This window comes from Globicephala melas, chromosome 7 (genome assembly GCF_963455315.2).
Source record: "Globicephala melas chromosome 7, mGloMel1.2, whole genome shotgun sequence".
NCBI lineage: Eukaryota > Metazoa > Chordata > Mammalia > Artiodactyla > Delphinidae > Globicephala > Globicephala melas.
In genome coordinates this window covers 34867358-34886698 of record NC_083320.1, presented here as the reverse complement: position 1 = coordinate 34886698, position 19341 = coordinate 34867358, and the positions used below count along the sequence as shown (strand labels likewise).

At 37.1% G+C, this 19341-nt stretch overlaps 1 protein-coding gene across 1 annotated transcript in view; it reads right to left on the bottom strand.

The window, feature by feature from the left end:
* Nucleotides 1–3176: 3176 nt before the first annotated feature.
* KCTD18 (potassium channel tetramerization domain containing 18) overlaps nt 3177–19341 on the bottom strand; it is a 31023-nt gene continuing 14858 nt past the window's right edge. The window contains exons 6-7 of the mRNA XM_030855255.2: nt 13643–13745; nt 3177–4766 (exon numbers count right to left, since the gene is read on the bottom strand). Of these exons, the coding sequence (XP_030711115.1) occupies nt 4259–4766; nt 13643–13745 (611 nt within the window). The 3' untranslated portion in view covers nt 3177–4258. The remainder of the gene's footprint in view (nt 4767–13642; nt 13746–19341) is intronic.

Below are 19341 nucleotides of genomic sequence, written 5' to 3'. Positions count from 1 at the left end.
CTATTGAAGCAGAATGTCCAAATTTTTAAGAAATCTTGGCAGAAGGAAGCAATATTTGTCTTTTTCCAACTTCAGCAAATCTTTCCAACTTTTTCCAATCTCTTTCTTTCCATAAAGTGCTGTTTAAAACAAGTTTCTCTTCTAAGCTTCAGGCCCTCAGATTCATTCCTGTAGCTGAGCACAATTTTACTAAGGTAATGAAGGTTTTAGGGTCAAAGAAAGGAAAGTATGAGAAGCAACATTATAAAATGAAAAGTTGTTAAATAAACAAGTAGGACAGAATATTGATTGACAGTTACTGTGAAAGTATGTTTGTCTTAGCCACAGCTTACATCAGGAAGTGTCTAGCCAGCAAATATGAAATGTGTATGGGCTGTCTGAGGCAACACATGTGAACAAAGAAAAATTAGCTTTTCTGTAACAATATAAACCATGTGTAGCTCATGAGGCTGACAGGACTATAAGTGAAAATGGTTCTTTGGCTGCTCTACCAACCAAATTCCGTGGATATGAAATTCTGAAAACAGCTGGAAACCAATCTTTTTTTTCTGTTAGTTATTCATGATGTTTCCTTTTCTGGCTGTACTACATGCTTGAAATCCTGCATTTGATTTCATCTGAGTGAAAACTGCAGCCCTCAACAAAGAATCACTCATCCACTCCTCACTGGCTGAGGAATTCAGCAACTTGTTGACAGTTTCCAAGGGAGAGTTTCAGCATATGGGAAAATGACAGTATTTCCCATAATTAAAAAGTTCCTGGTTAACTTAGGAATACACATATGTAAATCATTTAAAAATATTTTTCATTTGCTATAGTAAAAGCTCTTTCCCTTCATTTTATTAAGTTCATATTTTCTACTTAGTTTCTAACCAACATCCTACCAAACGTAGATTAAAGCTGTTCAAAGGGATTGCAGGTATAAATAAGGCAATCCTTTATAAGGTACCTCATATTCATATAACTGTTAGCATTTTTCCCTTTACTGAACAATTTACTACCTCAAGTTTTTGTGCACATTCAAAATGCTATTTAAATAAAAATTCTTCTATGAACAATTTCTCAGGAAAAGCCAAATATGCTTGTACATTAATTCCTTCTTTAGAAATCAAAGTATAGTTGATAATAATTACACTGTATTTAACCATAGATTGGGAAGTGAATCAACAACTTTTTCAATGTTAGCACTCGCTAAGGAAGCAATAGGATTCAGTCTGTGAATGAAAAAGAAATTGCATCAGCAAGTCTAGCAGGGGCAGTAAAGCAGGAGGAGAGGGGCCAGACTGCTTTTTTCCTTTCTCAGAAGTCAGGCAGTATCTGTCTGACCTCTCTGGGGTCTCACGAGCCATGTCTCTGAATTACTTTAAACAACTTGACAAGTTATATAACTGTTACCATCATTACTAACGGTAATTGTGGTCATTAGCAACAATCACCAAATTAAGGGATTTCCGCCAGCATCTCCTTTGTTCTGACAGGATAAATTTTGCAAGGTCGGAAATCAGTTTCTGCGCCCCCAAAGACCGCTACCAGGTACAGTTTATAAAATAACTGCGGGAGGGGGCGCTGCCCTGTCAGCAATTTACCCGAGGCCTACGGCGTACCAGGCATTGCAAGTACAGAGGTGGCAGTCACTCTCTAGTAGAAGTCAGACATGTGATCCTAACACCATAACACCTTCCTGTTCAAAAGCTGTAAATATTAAACAAATCCACAATTTGACATCTACTTCCTCCCTCTGGCTTTTCCTTTGATCAGTGCTGCTGTGGCATTCTGTGAAATTAGATTATGTGGCTAAAATGTGTGTGTGAAGGGGCGGTCATTACTGTACAGCCTTTATGTTACTGAACCTCATTTTCTCGATCTCTAAAGGACTGGAAAAGACTACCTTCATTATGTTGTTCTGAAACTAAAAAGCAAACTGAACACAGTGAAATAAAATATATGAAAATACTTCATAAACTAACATAAAGCAATATTGAAACAAAAACTTATTATTTAAAAATACAAATGAAACAAATCCTTCAGTAGATTCCTACTGCCAGCCTTAGCCTCTCCACCTTATAATTAACCAGTTTTAATCAGGGCAAACCAGATTTCAACACAGATTGCCTGGAAGGACATAGTCAATTATCTTTTTTAATATGAGCGATACCTAAATACTCTACTTACCATTCAGAATTTCTGTTGCGTCCTCTGATCCAACAACTGCACAAACCTACTTTTCCAAAGTAATGACACTGAATCACTGTTTATAAAACATGCTTTCCTTTAAAAAAATTTTTATTTTCCAGGAAGACCAATGGGTTATGATGAGCTACCAACTCTTATGCTTACAGAGTCTGGTATTAGGAAAAACGTGTCTTCATGCGAAATGAACCTAATCCCCAGGGAACCACACCCAAATAAAGTAATGTTCAAGTTACTGGAGCATTCTGAAGTTGATTTTGACTCCTGATACCCATAAGGGATGGTTTGTCCCTATCCACCTCAGCTGAACCATGGCCCAACAGTTATTCCAAAAACTCTCCTCTTATAAAAGCCAAATGTGCTCAATAGACGTCCCTTAAACTACTTGATGTAAAGAAATGCAGGCTGTTGACTGAATCAACCATGATTAACCTTCAACATGTTTCCTTTCCAGACAAATGTTTATTATGTGTAAAATACACGTCTATTAGTATAAAATTTTCTTACATGAATCAGCAATTCAAAATGTTGTAGATCAAACAATACCAATAATATCCTAAACGGAAGTTCTCAAAACTCACTATGGTCTTTAATTTTCAGAAGACCTGGATTCTATGTAATAGTATTTTGCAAGGTGACTGAATATTTTATATATTCCCCAGGGGAATATCATTCATGAATCTTTAGTTTTAAATATTCACTTTTTCTAGCCAAATAAACCACTTACTTTAAAAAGGCTGCTGGTATTTGGATAGCTATCCAAAATCGGTTTAACGATTTCATACATTAACTAGATAAGAAAGCAATTTTGTGAGCAGAAATAGATAACCTATATAAACGAACAAGCTTTCAAACTACCAAAGGGCTCCAAGGCTTAAAAATAAGTACAGTCACAGAAAAATGTCACTTTTTACGGAAAGGGTTTTTTTATTTTGTAAAAAGTAATGTTTTGAGTATATTTACTTTACTCTTTTAAACCAGTAAAAGTACAATGATAAGCACTGAGTAAAAAGTACCTTGCTTTATGAACTTATTTTTAACACACTGACGGCATACTGCTCACTGAAGATAGAAATATGTGATCCAATTATAAAACATAACATGTACGTGTAAACACATACAACTAAATAGTTGTGAAAAAATAGAAGATTAATCAAAATACTCTGTTTTAAAATATTAAATTCAAGTTATGTGGAAACTGTATGATAAAAAATCATATTGTATCATCAGAATAACTCTTTAATGGTCATTTCTGAAAAAAAATATTAACTTTAGTTAAAAAGTTAAACTTTCTCTTCAAAGTACTTTCAAAACTTCACTACTCAAATGAAAAAATATTTTAACAGTTCATTCCATGACATGTTATATAGTTCTTATTCCAAGAAATCTTCTTGCGAGGTATAACTAAATCTGCTAGGAAAAGAGTAAGAAAAGCCAATCTAGGAAAGAAAATTGTTCCATTAAGTGGAAGTCAAAGTGTGATCTCAAATTATTGTCTTTTTTTCCCCCTCCCCCTCATTTCTTTTCATGCTACCTTTTGAGACTGAGAGTGCCCTGCAGGGAGTTCACCTTGATCTACATTTTCTCTCAAATCTCCCCCCATCTGGGACATAGCACTGGGAAGCACTAATATCACCCTCTCTATTTCACCAGACTGAAAGCTAAGCCCAAATCTCACTCCTATCCCTGGGCTGCAATGAGTAACATTAAATAAGTGCCTAAAATCTATAATTATTTCAGCAACAAAGTGGACTTGCTAGGGATGATTTTGCTCTACTGTTTTGTTGCCTTAATACCAATTAAACATTAAAAAAAAAAGCCCACACACATTAAAAAACCTGAAATTAAAACCATCCCTAGACAAATAATTTAAACGTTGGGAAAATGAGAAGTAAAAATAGGCCCAACCACTTACAGTCTCCCTCCTCCATTCCTACTTCACACAATTCACCCTAAATAGAAAGAAACAAGTTTTCATCCTGACTGCATCGGGAAAGAGTGCCGCATTTGTATTAAACAGGTTGTAAGCTCGGAGAGGCAAACGGGACACCCTGAGTCCCCGTTTCCATCAATCGGTCTGGCCCTGCCCGTTCTCAGTCCGCGTGCCCAGGGCGCTGGCGGCGTCGGGGTTCGGCTCTGGGGGCCCTGCCGGCCTGGCCACGGTGCAGGCGGGCGTTGAAGGCCCCGTAGCGCACAAGGGAGTCCGCTTCAGTTTTATCACTCGGTGCGGGGTGGCCTTTTTGTCGCAGAGCAGAACCTTAGCTGGAGGTGGGTGCATGGCCCCGTTCTCAGCACCCCCGGTCTCGTGGGCAGCCTGGGGATGCCCGGGCAGGCCTGTGCCCACCGGGGACGGGGCTTTCAACGGTGCAGAGCGCTGAGCTGCCCTTCCTCCTGCAGCCGGGTTCACGGATGCCCGGGACCAGGGCTGCGGTACACTGGCCGGAGGCACCCTGACGGAAGCCGAGTTCTTGACTTTAATTTGGGTGCTGGTGGAAGGCCCCAAAAATCGTACTGGCTTAGGACCAGTCTTACAGTTCACGCCTCCTTCTTCCTCTTCATTGGGCGCTATCAGTCGCCTGTAAATAGAGAAGCAGGTTCTTGTCAAACAGCTGGTCCTGTAAACCAGCAGTTACAGGTTATGTAACTAATGAAAACGTCTCCAAAGTCTACCTTCAGGGTGAATAAAAAGGTTTTCGTCAAGAATTTGAGCCAAGAGGTATCAACCTACCTCATCTCTCATCTCCCACCAAGGTCAATAAGTAAATTAGCAAGTTTACAAAAGATTGTTTCAACTGGAATACACTCTTTCAAACTCACTCATAATGTTAATACCAGCAAGTTAAAATTTGGAGCGTGACACTGGAATTACACAGCACATTACTCAGTTCTCACAAATTCTGATGTGATCCAGAGGATAACCAGGAGTATCTCAAGTTGTTTTTCCCAGAATAGCAGTTTCAAGAGATTTACTGAGGAAAAAAGGGTTTCACAAATAAACTTGAGAAATGCTACTGCATATGTTATTCTCCTCCTAAAGCTTTAAACTCTATATTAACAAATTAAAGATTCTATACTAAAGACACCTGTTTAGCTTTGTTGAATCCATATTTCCCAATCATTCTGTAATGCACCCTTTGGCACCCAGTAAAATTATCATGCTATGGAACACATTTTGGGAACTGCTAGAATAGTCGAACTCATGGTATAGTTAGACGGTTTTTGAATTCGAGAAGTATTGGACAAACCTTCAAAGATTCCTCAGCTGAGCTGCCATTCACTATAAAAAGCCTGAAGTGGAAACACTGTTTTACCTTATTTAATTTATTTTTTATTCATTTTGTTTAAACTAAAACAAACAAACAAAAAACAGTTCACCCATTTCTCCCACTGCCCCCCCCCCCACCTCTGGCAACTACCAATCATTTCCCTGTTTTTTTGCTTTGGATTTTGTTTGTTTGTTGTTTGTTTGTTTTTAAGATTCCACATAAAAGACAGCTCATATGGTATTTGTCTTTCTCTGTCTGACTTATTTCACTTAGCATAATATCCTCAAGGTCCATTTGTTGCAAATATATATATATATACACACATACCACAATTTCTTTATATCATCATCCATCAATGGACACTTAGGTTGTTTTTATATCTTGGCTATTGTAAATAATGCTTTAATGAACATGGGGGTACATATATCTTTATGAGTTAGTGTTTTTGCTTTCTTTGGATAGACACCCAGAAGTAGAATTGCTGGATCATATGTTAGTCCTACTTAGAATTTTTTGAAGAACTTTCACATTATTTTCCATAGTGGCTGCACCAATTTACATTCCCACTAACAGTGCACAATGGTTCCTTTTTTTCCACATCCTTGCCAACATTTATTTCCTGTCTTTTTGATGACAGCCATTCTAACAAGCATGAGGTGATATCTCATTGTGGTTTTGATTTGCATTTCCCTGATGATTAATGATGTTGAGCATCTTTTCATTACCCATTGGTCATCTATATGTCTTCTTTGGAAAAATGTTTATTCAGATCTTCTGTCTATTTTTGAATCAGATTGTTTGTTTTTCTGCTATTGAGCTGTATGAGTTCTTTATATATTTTGGATATTAGCCCCTTATCAGATATATGATTTGCAAATATTTTCTACCATCCAGTAGTTTGCCTTTTCATTTTGTTGATGGTTTCCTTTGCTGTGCAGAAGCTTTTTTAGTTTGATGTAGTCCCACTTGTTTATTTTTGCTTCTGTTGCTTTTCATGTCTGATTAAAAGATCATCACTAAGACCTATGTCAAGGAGCTTACCACCTATTTTTTTTTCTAGGAGTTTTATGGTTTACATTCAAGTCTTTAATCCATTTTGAGTTAATTTTTGTGTAGTATGGTGTAAGATAGTGGTCCAGTTTCATTCTTTTGCATGTGGATATCCAATTTTCCCAACACCGTTTATTGAAGATACCTTTCTGCATTGTATATTTTTGGCTCCTTTGTTGTAAATCAGTTGGCCTATATATATGGGTTTATTTCTGGTCTCTCTCTTCTGTTCCACTGATCTGTGTGTCTGTTTTTATGCCAATACCATACCATTTAAATTACTATAGATTGGAATATAGTTTGAAATCAGGGAGCATGATGCCTTCAGCTTTGTTCTTCTTTCTCAAGATTGCTTTGGCTATTTAGGGTCTTTTGTGGTTCCATACATATTTTAGGATTGTTCGTCCTACTTCTGTGAACGTCATTGGAATTTTGATAGGGATTGCACTGAATCTGTATATTGCTTTGGGGAATACAGGCATTTTAATAATATTAATTCTTCCAATTCATGAATAGGGACTATCTTTCCATTTATTTGTGTCTTCTTCAATTGCTTTCATTAACGTCTTACAGTTTTCAACATACAGGTTTTTTATTATCTCCTTGGTTAAATTTATTCCTAGGCATTTTATTCTTCTTGATGCAACCATAAACTGGATTTTCTTAATTTCTCTTTCTGATAGTTCATTATTAGCATATAGAAATGCAACAGATTTTTGTGTATTGATTTTGTTTATTAGTTCTAACAGTTTTTTTGTGGAGTATTTAGGGTTTTCTATATATAATATCATGTCATCTGCAAACAGTGACAGTTTTACTTCTTCCTTTCCAATATGGATATTTTTAATTTACTTTTCTTGCCTAATTGCTCTGGCTGGGACTTCCAATACTATGTTTAGTAAAAACAGTGAGAGTGGGGGTCCTTATCTTGTTCCTGATCTTAGAGGAAATGCTTTGAGCTTCTCACCACTGAGTATGTTTGCTGTAGGCTTGTCATATAAGGCTTTATTATGTTGAGGTACATCCTCACTATACCTGCTGTGCTGAGAATTTTTATCATAAATGGATGCTGAATTTTGTCAAATACCTTTTCTGCGTCTATTGAGATGATCATATGATTTTTGATATGATATAAAAACCATTTGATAGATTGTTTCCAGTTCAAGATGACAACATAGGAAGATACTGAACTCACCTCCAATGGACACCCTGAGTTTACAGTTATATATGGAACAATTTCCTCTTAAATAAAACCTAAAGGCCGGCTGAGTGACAACTACATATTGGGCAACTGAGAAGAAAACAAAATTGAAGCAGGTAGGAGAAGCTGGAACACAATCTTGCCATAAACCCATCCCCCAATGCAGTAATCCGCAACCAGGAAGAAAGTCAAAACCTGCATCTTCTCCCTAAGGAGGGAAAGATTCAAACCCCATATCGGGCTCCCCAGTTTTTAAGACATGCACTTGAGAGATGAGCCCCCAAAACATTTAACTTTGAAAATCAACAGGGTTCAAGTTCCGAGGCCCACAAGACTATAGCAATCTGATAAACAGCTCTTCAAGGGTCCACATGCTCAGATTCACCCACCCCAGGGCCCAGTTCAAAAGCGGCCAATTGCACTGAGACTTAAACAGTAAAGTAGCTCACCTGCTGATAGAAAAGTGCTGGCCTGAGGGGCAGGCGTCTAATTTAACACACACATCTAGAAGCCTGCTGGAACACTCTCTGGGAATGAAGACTAGCAGGTACCATCTTCATGCTCTCCCTTTGCTGTGCTCCAGAGCACCAGTATTTCCCAGAAGAGAGCTTTTACACTCATCTGGAACCCTCACTTTTTATGGCTCTTAGCCAGGAGACAACTCCTGATTGCCTGGCTCTGGAGGCCAGTGGAGCTTGCATTCCTGGTCCCATGGGACTGTAACAATTGCTGTTAACCCAGAAAGGAGCTCATAGCCTTGTCTGGTACCCCAATTTTTGCAAATGCTGCCAAGAGACACCTCTACGTTGCATGGCTCTGGCGGCCAGTAGGGCTTATGCTTGTGGGTCCCACAGGACTGTAACCAATGGAGAAAGAGTTCTTAACCAGCTACCACCCCAGCACACAACAAGAGGCAACAGATCCAGAAGCTCAGTCTTTCCCTGAAGGAGGTCTGTTAGCTGATCATCATGACTGCAGCCTGAGGGGCAGATTTCTAATTAAACACGCATCTAGGGGCTGACTATAATCTTTCCCAGAGACCTCATAGGGTGGGTGCTATCTTCGCACCCACCTTCTGCCACACTCCAAAGTGCCAGTGTCTCCTGAAGGGGAAATTTACATGCAGCTGTAGAATACAATAACTGAACTGATAAACACACTAGAGGGGTTCAACAGCAGACCAGATGAAGCAGAAGAAAGGATCAGTCAACTCAGTCAGGGCAGTGGAATTCACCCAATAAAAGCAGGAATAAAGAAAAAGAATGGAAAAAAAGTGAAGATAATTTAAGGGACTTACGGGACAACATCAAATGGACTAACATTCACATTATAGGGCTCCCAGAAGAAGACAGAGAGAAAGGAGAAGAAATTTTATTTGAAAAAATAATAGCTGAAAACTATATAGCTGAGAAAGGAAAGAGACATCCAGATCCAGGAAGTCCAGAGAATTCCAAACAAGATGAACTCAAAGAGACCCACACTAAGACACATTATAATTAAAATGTCAAAAGTGAAAGACAAGGAGAAAATCTTAAAAACAGCAAGAGAAAAATAACTTGTTATATAAAAAGGAACCCCTATAAGACCATCAGGAGATTTTCAGCAGAAATTTTGCAAGCCAGAAAGGAGTGGCATGATATATTCAAAGTAGTAAAAGAAAAAAATCCAACCAAGAATACTCTACCCAGCAAAATTACCATTCAGAATTGAAGGAATAATAAAGAGTTTTCCAGACAAACAAAAGCTAAAGGAGTTCATCACCATTAAACTGGCCTTACAAGAAGTGTTAAAGGGACTTCTTTAAGCTGAAAAGAAAGGGCACTAATTAGTAACAACACATATGAAAGAATAAATCTCACTGGAAAGGTAAATATATAGTAAAGGTAGTATATTAATCACTATAAAGTTAGTATAAAGGTTAAAAGAAAAAAGTAATAAAAATAACTATGATTACAATAATTAGTTATGGAATACACAATATAAAAAGATGTAAAATATGACACCAAAAACCTAAAACGTGGCAGGGGATAGTATAATGTTGAGCTTTACAATGGAATCAAACTTAAGTTGTTATCAACTTAAAACAGACTGTTATAGATATAAGTTGTTATATGTAAGCCTCATGGTAACCACAAAGCAAAAACTTATAGTAAATACACAAAAGATAAACAGAAAGGAATATAATCATACCACTAAAGAAAGTCATCAAACCATAAAGGAAGAGAGCATGAGAAGAAAGGAACAGAGACGAACTATAAAAACAATCAGAAAACAATCAACAAAATGGAAATAAGTACATATCTATCAATAATTACTTTAAATGCAAATGGATTAAATTCACAGAGTGGCTGAATAGATCAAAAAATAAGACCCATCTATATGCTGCCCACAAAAGACTCACTTAAGTGTAAGGATACACACACACTGAAAGTGAAGGGATGGGAAAAGATATTCCATGCAAACCAAAAGAAATCAAAAGAAAGCTGGAGTAGCTATACGTATATAAGATAAAATAGACTTTAAAACAAAGACTATAATAAGAGACAAAAAAGGGCATTACATAATCTTAAAAAGGTCAATCCAACAAGAGGATATAACATTTGTAAATATTAATGCACCCAAAATAGGAGCACCTAAAAAATAAGGCAAATATTAACAGAACTAAAGGAAGAAACAGAGAGCAATACAATAATAGTGGGAAACTTCAATACCCCACTTACATCAATGGATAGATCCTACAGATAGAAAATCAATAAGGAAACATTGGCCTTAAATGACATGTTAGGCCAGATGGACTTAACAGATATTTACAGAACATTCCATCCAAAAATAACATAGTACACAATCTTCTCAGGTGCACATGGAACACTTTCCATGATAGATCATGTGTTAGGCCACGATATGAGTCTCAGTAAGTTTAAGACAACTGAAATCATATCAAGCTCCTTTTCTGACCACAATGGTATGAAACTAGAAATTAATTACACAAAGAAAACTGGAAAATTCACAAATACATAGAGATTAAACAAGTTACTGAACAACCAATGGGTCAAAGAAGAAATCAAGAGAGAAATCAAAAAATACCTTGAGACAAATAAAAATGGAAATGTAACATACCAAAATTTGTAGGATGCAGTGAAAGCAGTCCTAAGAGAGTTCATAGCAATGTTTACCTCAAGAAATAGGATAAATATCAAATAAACAACCTAACTTTACACCTCAAGGAACTAGAAAAAGATCAAACAAAAGTTAGCAGAAGGAAGGAAATAACAAAGATTAGAATAGAAATGAATGAAATAGAGACTAAAAAGACAATAGGAAAGATCAATAAAACTAACAACTGATTTTCTGAAAAGATAAACAAAATTGACAAACCTTTAGCTAGATTCACCAAGAAAAAAGAGAGAACTCAAAATCAGAAATGAAAGAGGAGATGTTGAAACTGATACCATAGACATACAAAGGATAATAAGAGGCTACTATGAACAATTATATGCCAACAAATTGGACAACCTAGAAGAAATGAATTAATTCCTAAAAACATACAACCTACCAAGACTAAATCATGATGAAATAGAAAATCTGAACAGACCAATGACTACTAAGGAGATTGAAATCTCCTAACAAACAAAAGTTCAGGACCAGACAGCTTCACTGGTGAATTCTACCAAACCAATTCTTCAAAGAATTAATACCAGTCCCTCTCAAACACTTCCAAAAAACAAAAGAGGAGGGAACTCTCAAATTCATTAAGACCAGTAGTACCCTGATACCAAAACCAGACAAGGATGCCATAAGAAAGTTACACACCAATATCCCTGATGAACATAAATGCAAAAAATCCTCAAAAAAAAATACTAGCAAACTGAATTCAACAATACATTAAAAGGAACACACATGATGATTTACTCCAGGGATGCAAGGATGGTTCAACATCCACAAATCAGTCAATATGATACACTATACCAACAAAATGAAGGAAAAAAGTCACATGGAACATTATTTTAAATGACCTTAAAACTGTCAAACTGTCAAGCAACCACTGTCAAAAGCCTGCCTGCTCCTTCCACTGCTTCCATCAGTTTCACTTCATGAAGATCACCTTCTGAACATGTGTAATGGCAATCCTCCAAGTCTTCTTCCTCTGACTCAGCACTGTTGTGTTTTCAGAGGCAAATGTAAAATACTGAACTCTGATTTTTGGAAATGGGATCATAATAGCATAGTGATTTGAAATATAATATATTCAACCTCAAAACTCTACTGAACATAACTAAAATTTTGTAGGTGAGAAATGGTTCTTTGGGACCTCACAAGTGCTTCCAAGTCATCGTTACCTGGTCCATGAATCAAAAATGATACTTAATAAAATCCCAGAGGAAAAAGACAACTAACACAGAGGAGAGTTTCCATAAAACCATTTCTGCTTGCTTTATATTTTGTACACATCTTCCACTGGACTCTAGTCCAAGGTTGCTCCACCTGAGCACTATTGCCATTTGGGATTCAACAATTCTTTGTCATGGGGGGCTGCCCCCTGCATTCTAGGACGTTTAGAAGCAACCCTGGCCTCTACCCTCTGGATGCCAGCAACATCCCCCACCTGACAGTGTCTCCAAACGTTACCAAATATATCCCCTGGGGAACAAAACTGCCCCCAATGGAGAACTACTGCTCTAGACCCAAATAATATTTGCTAACTATAAGTTCGAACACCAAAATAAATGAGAATAAAATGAGAGCCTTTAAGCAAAAAGATCTGTTTTAACGTATGATTTACTACTAAAAACTGAATAAAATTCTCTGCACCTCTGTGAAAGATCCAGAGGGCAAAAGTAAGAAAGCAGTCTGAAATTTCATACGGGCCCTGAATCAAATTCTAGAATAGATGATCAAGAAATCAGAATGTCTGAAAGTCATGAATACTACCCAGACAATGAAAATGAAATATAATTTTAAATGTACTTAAACCACAGTGAAAGACACAGATGTGGAGTGAATTCAGTGCTAATGATTTCATAGAACACAAGATAATACTACTAAATAAAAATGTTATTTGTGGTAACAGGAAGGAGAAAGGGATTCAGAATAAATCACAGGAAATTTCAAATATTAAGTCTAATAAATTTCTTGACTATTGCCAGTAAAATCTGGGATTTCACTTTAGTGGGGAAAAATACTTACCACAGCATTCTCACTGTGTCCAGTAGTATTTTTAAAATCATAGTCTCCCAAAAAGAACATACCATATAACTCAGTTTTAAAGAATTACTTCCACTTTTTACATAGTTCTGGTAACTTTGCATTTGATTTTTTTTTTTATTTTGGCCACGCCACACAGCTTGTGGGATTTTATTTCCCTGACCAGGGATTGAACCCGGGCCCTCAGCAGTGAGAGCACAGAGTCCTATCCACTGACTGCCAGGGTATTCCCTCAAGATTTACATTTTGGGGCTTCCCTGGTGATGCAGTGGTTGAGAATCCACCTGCCAATGCAGGGGACACAGGTTCGAGCCCTGGTCCGGGAAGATCCCACATGCCGTGGAGCAACTAGGCCCGTCCACCACAACTACTGAGCCTGCGCTCTAGAGGCCGCGAGCCACAACTACCGAGCCTGTGTGCCACAACTACTGAAGCCCGCACGCCTAGAGCCCGTGATCCGCAACAAGAGAAGCCACCGCAGAGAAGCCTGTGCACCACAACGAAGAGTAGCCCCCGCTCACTGCAACTAGAGAAAGCCTACACTCAGCAACGAAGACCCAATGCAGCCAAAAATAAATAAATAAAGATTTATACTTTGATGGTAAGGCAGAATATTCACCTAGGTGATTAATAAGCTCAATGAGGTCAAGAACCATTATTCACTCCCCCAGTAGAGGCAGTAAAAATATAGGTCATAGATTAATTTTTTAAAAATCAACAAAGAACAGATAACCTCTTTCGAATTGGGGCCATGTGACGTAGGCTTCCATGTAAAGGCCGCTCTTCCAGAGTCCAACATTCTATCAGTTCATGAGGCACCCGCCAGTAGCTAACACCTGGAAGATAAAAAGACAATTTAGAGAACCACTGTCCACTGCCAAAGGCTCAGCAACACTTTTGTATAAGACCGGCCAGAAAAAGTTTAAGGTTCATGACTCCCATTTGATGAAGAGAAGTATAAGCAGGAAGTGCTCCCAAGAAGAGCCAGGGCAATAGTGGCATAGCTCATGACCCGGGTCCAGAAAGAGCTGGCTACCAGCCGCCCCAGCTCTGCCACTGATAACCAGAGGTCGTTATACAGACCTTGGGCAACTGAGTGTATGCTGGTTAAGGGCACAGGCACTGGAGCCAAAACTGCCTGGGTCTGGATCCCATTTCTGTTATTCACTAATCATATCACCTTGGGAAAATTTTCTCATCTGTGAAATGATGACAATAATAGTACATACCTTGCTGCGATAATTAAATGAGAAAATAAAAACAAAATGCCTAGAACAGGGCCTGGCACAGACTTAGCACTCAAGAGATGTTAGGTGCCTTTATTATAAGTCACAGTGTTGGTAGTAATGTGAAAGGATTGGACAGTAGGGGTTCTAACACTTGCCCTGTCTACCTCACTAGGTTGCTGCAATCATCAAATCAGATAAATTTTGTGAACCACTCTGTAAGAGGCAACCACTATATGAATATGAGGTATCAATACCTTATAGGCATCTTTTCAAACAAGAATAATCTGTGTTAATGTGGCAGGCCAAGATTCCAGTCAAATTCACTTAATTTTTAAATCTGATACATTTCTTTGTTTAAATTTATTCTATTGAAGTATAGTTGATTTACAATGTTGTGTTAATTTCTGCTGTACAGCAAAGTGATTCAGTTATACATACATACATATGTGTATGTGTATATATATATATATTTTTTTTTTCATATTCTTTTCCATTATGGTTTATCACAGGATATTGAATACAGTTCCCTGTGCTATACAATAGGACCTTGTTGTTTATCCATTCTATATATAATAGTTTGATATGTTTCTGATTGAAAGCTGAAAATGTATTCCTTTTTTTTTTAAATTTATTTTTGGCTGTGTTGGGTCTTCATTGCTGCGCGCGGGCTTTCTGTGGTTGCAGCGAGCGGGGGCTGCTCTTCGTTGTGCTGCGCGGGCTTCTCAGTGCGGTGGAGCATGGGCTCTAGGCGCACGGGCTGCAGTAGCTGTGGCACGCGGGCTCAGTAGTTGTGGCTTGTGGGCTCAGTAGTTGTGGCACGTGGGCTCAGTAGTTGTGGCTCGCGGGCTCTAGAGCACAGGCTCAGTAGTTGTGGTGCACAGGCTTAGCTGCTCCGCGGCATGTGGGATCTTCCCGGACAAGGGAACGAACCTGTGTCCCCTGAATTGGCAGGCGGATGCTTAACCACTGCGCCACCAGGGAAGTCCCTGAAAATGTATTCTTATGAAGCTTAAAAACCTTATGCTAAGTGAAAGAAGCCAGACACAAAAGGTTATATATTGTATGATTCCATTTATATAAATATCCAGAATACACAAATCCACTGAGACAGAGAGCTGACTGGTAGTTGCCAGGGGCTGAGGGGAGAGGGGAATGCAGAGTAACTGCTTAATGGATACTGGGTTTCCTTTTGTGGTGACAGAAGTGTTTTGGAACTAAATAGAGGTGCTGGTTACACACACTGTTAATGTAGCAAATGTCACTGAAATGTATACTGTAATTAATTCTATGCTGTGTGAATTTCACCTCATTTTTAAAAAAAAGAACCATAAAAATTATACATAGACACATTAAAAAAGGCTTAAAGAATGATGCTGAATAAAAACTGCTTGGTATTAAAAACAACAGTAACCTTTAAGTCCCAAGAAGGAATCTGGTGTCTTCTTTTTTAATCATTAAAGGGCTAGTAATAACAAACAACTTAGCAAGCTGGGCACATAAGTTATTATATATAATAGACATGTCCAAATACTCGAAGTCTATGGACCTCATTTTAAGACAACAACTTTCTAGAACTGCTTGATCATACTCCCAAACCTACTTATGCTACAAAGCCATCACCAAATCTCATCCATTAAGTTTTTATTTTTAAGTCAGGTTTATTGAGATATAATTTACATAAAATAAAATTCACTCTTTTTAAGTACACTGAGTTTTGACAGATGTATACAGTCATGTAACTATGGCCACAATCAAGATACAGAACATTTCTATCATCCCCAAAAAGTTCCCTCCTACCCTTCCACAGTTGATGCCCTGTCCTCCATTCCTTAGTTTTGCCTTTTCCAAAGTATCATATAAATGGAATCATACACCACATAGCCTTTTGTGTCTGGCTTCTTTACCATGATGCTTTGAAGATTCATCCATGTTGATATATGTATCAATAATCATCTCTTTTTATTTCTGAGTATTCCTTTAAATGGATATACTGCAGGCTTCCCTGGTGGCGCAGTGGTTGGGAGTCCACCTGACAATGCAGGGGACACGGGTTTGTGCCCCGGTCCGGGAAGATCCCACATGCCACAGAGCGGCTGGGCCTGTGAGCCATGGCTGCTGAGCCTGAGTGTCCGGAGCCTGTGCTCTGCAACGGGAGAGGCCACAACAGTGAGAGGCCCGCGTACCGCAAAAAAAAAAAAAAAAAAGGATATACTGCAATTTGTTTTTAAGACTTTCATTTTTTTCCTACCTATAATTCACATTCATTGTACAAAACTTGGAAAATATAGAAAAGTATATATAAAAAAAATAAAAATCACTTCTAATCCTAAAACTAGGAATCGTGGCTCATGACATTTTGATGTATCTCATTCCAGTCTTTTTTCTATTCGTATGATATGCACATAATTGAAAACACATTATATTTAATTTTGTTTTCTGCTTTTGACCATTTCTTACTTTATCATGCGCACTCATCAACATAAAAAGTTATTCAAAATAATTTTATTTTATCATTATTATTTTTTCAGCCACGCAGCATGCGGGATCTTAGTTCCCCAACCAGGGATCGAACCCATATTCCCTGCAGTGGATGTGTGGAGTCCTAACCAAAAGACCACCCAGGAATTCCCTCAAAATAATTTTAATAGCTATATCCCTCTATAACCTGTGGATGTGCCAATGTGTATTTAACCCTGTATTATAGACATTTAGATTGCTTTTATTTTTTCCCTATTATGAATAATGTTTAGTTGAACATCTCTGTTCATAAGCCTTTGTCTGCATTTGATTTTGTCTTTAAGGTAGATTTCTAGAAGTAGAATTATTGGCTCAAAGAATATGAACAATTTTGATGCTATTGATACATACTGATAAATTATTTCCAAAAAAAGTAATATGAACTTTATTCCTGCCAAGAATTCATGAGATCTTTACTAATCTGGTATATAAAAAAATAGTTCTCATTTAATGTATAGTTCATTGATAATGAGTTTGAACCTCTGCCACATTTATTTCCTTTTCTGGGAATTTTATGGCCATGAACCTTATACATTTATTTGTAGTAGGGTTGAGCTGGTTTTCTAATGAATTTAAATAAACCCTCTTTATTATAAGGGTAATCTTTGTCCAGTTAATGCAACACTTTTATCCAAGTTTTTTATTAGTTTCTAAATTTTATTTATAATGTTTTATGTTTTAAAGTTAATACATTAAATATTATGTAATCAAACTTCTTTGTCTTTATGTTTTATTTTAAGCTTATAATTTCTTTCCCTATTAAGAAATCAGTTATTTGCTTACATTTCATTATAGTCTATAATAGTTTCATTTTTCATTCATAAATCTACCTGGGATTATTTTCATAAATGATGTGAGGTTAAAGTTCTGTTTTTCTCCCAAATAATCTATCCTTTTTTATTGGTATTTAATGCTTTCTTATCACATAGTGATTTTATTCTTATAAATTTAATGGGTTTTACTCCTGATCTCTGCATCTATTCTTGTACCAGAAAGACATGGTTTTATTAGTATAGAGCTACATATAGTATTTTGGCCATCAAACAGAGTTAAACTCATCCCTCTAATGACTTCTACTTCCCAAAATGTTTTGGGGTATTTCACCTGTTTATTCTTTCAAAGGAATTTTAGGATCATTTCCTCAAGATTCCCAAAGAGGTCCATTGATATTTTGGTAGGAATTGTGTTAAACCTATAATTTAATCTGAGAAACACTGACATCTTTATAATATTCAGATTTCTCATTCAGGATCATGGTATGTCTCACAGTAATCTTCATCTCTTCTTTTTTATAGATGGATAGATGGATGGATGGACAGATAAATACATTTTAGCAGTTTTCTTCGTAAAGGACCCAAGCATTTCTTGGTGGCGCAGCCTAGTTATTTTTGTTTATTGCTATTGTGAATGGGATTTTCTCCTATAATTTCTAATTAATTTACCATAAGTAAGCTGCTAATCTTTATTTATATTGTATCTAGCTAGTTTAGTCTACTAAACTCATCATTTGAAATACCTTTAGTCGATTATTTTCGGGTTTTCTACAAAGACATACTGTCCACAAATAACAATAACTGTCTTCTTCCTTTCAATAGTTCTTTCTCTTACTTCTGTTTCCTGTATTATGGCTTTCCACAGGCCTTCCAGAACTTTGTTAGATAACAATGTTACTCTATTGCATGCTTTCTAAAAAGTTAAAATCAGTCACACGCTTTGTTAAAGTCAGTGATCCCAGCTCTCGGCTCCAGCTTCCTGAGTCAGTGTAGAAAGAAACCCAGCCAGGCCCTCCCAAAGCTTCCCAGGCAGGCTGCTAGTCCAGCGGCACAAAAGGAGACAAGAACACCAGGGGGGTAGTTCTTCAACTTAAGCCCAAGTGTCTCAAAGTCAATTCAATCTCAAGTAATAAGCTTAAAGAGAATAGCATTTTGTTCAACACACTTCATCCTATCTGTTTGAAGGGCGTGATATGAAAAGAAAAAGGAGGAAAACTGAGTGGGGCAAAGTTGAGGAAAAAAAGGATTGGTACTAGCATCCTGCCTGAAAGAGGAACAGCTGATAGTTTTAAAAAGCCTCTTCCTTTCCTTATTCAATCTTACATGACTTGCAATGTCTGTCTCTACCAGCTTTTAAGATCATTTGAGGACTGAGATGTGTCTTATTTATCTTTGGACAATTTTAGGACTTAATTATAGTGCTTGCACCTAATTGACACTCAATACATGTTAATTAAGAAAAAAAACTTAGGCATAGAACAGTTAACCCTCTGTGATCTTTAAGCAAGTGGCATGTCTCTCTGAGACTTCTTCTCCTCTTCAATAAAATCGTAAACCAGCATATAGGCTTGTTTTAGGACTAAGAGATACTGAATGTAAACTACATATCACACTGAATATCAAGCAGCATTACTATTATCAACTCACATAAGCAGCTTGGTAAAGACAGTCAAATTTCAAAGTGTGCATTTAAAGAATATTTGTTTTCTAAGGGCTCTTTAGATATCTTCCCAGCATGATTTTCATTTTCTCTCTCTCCCTTTATTTTTTTTTTGATTACACATTTTATGCTTAATTTAGAGGTATACTTCCTAGGACAATGCTAGGTACACAGTAGGTGCTACAGAAACTCTTTTTATTATTTTTTTTGTAATAAATTTATTTATTTATTTTTGGCTGTGTTGGGTCTTCCT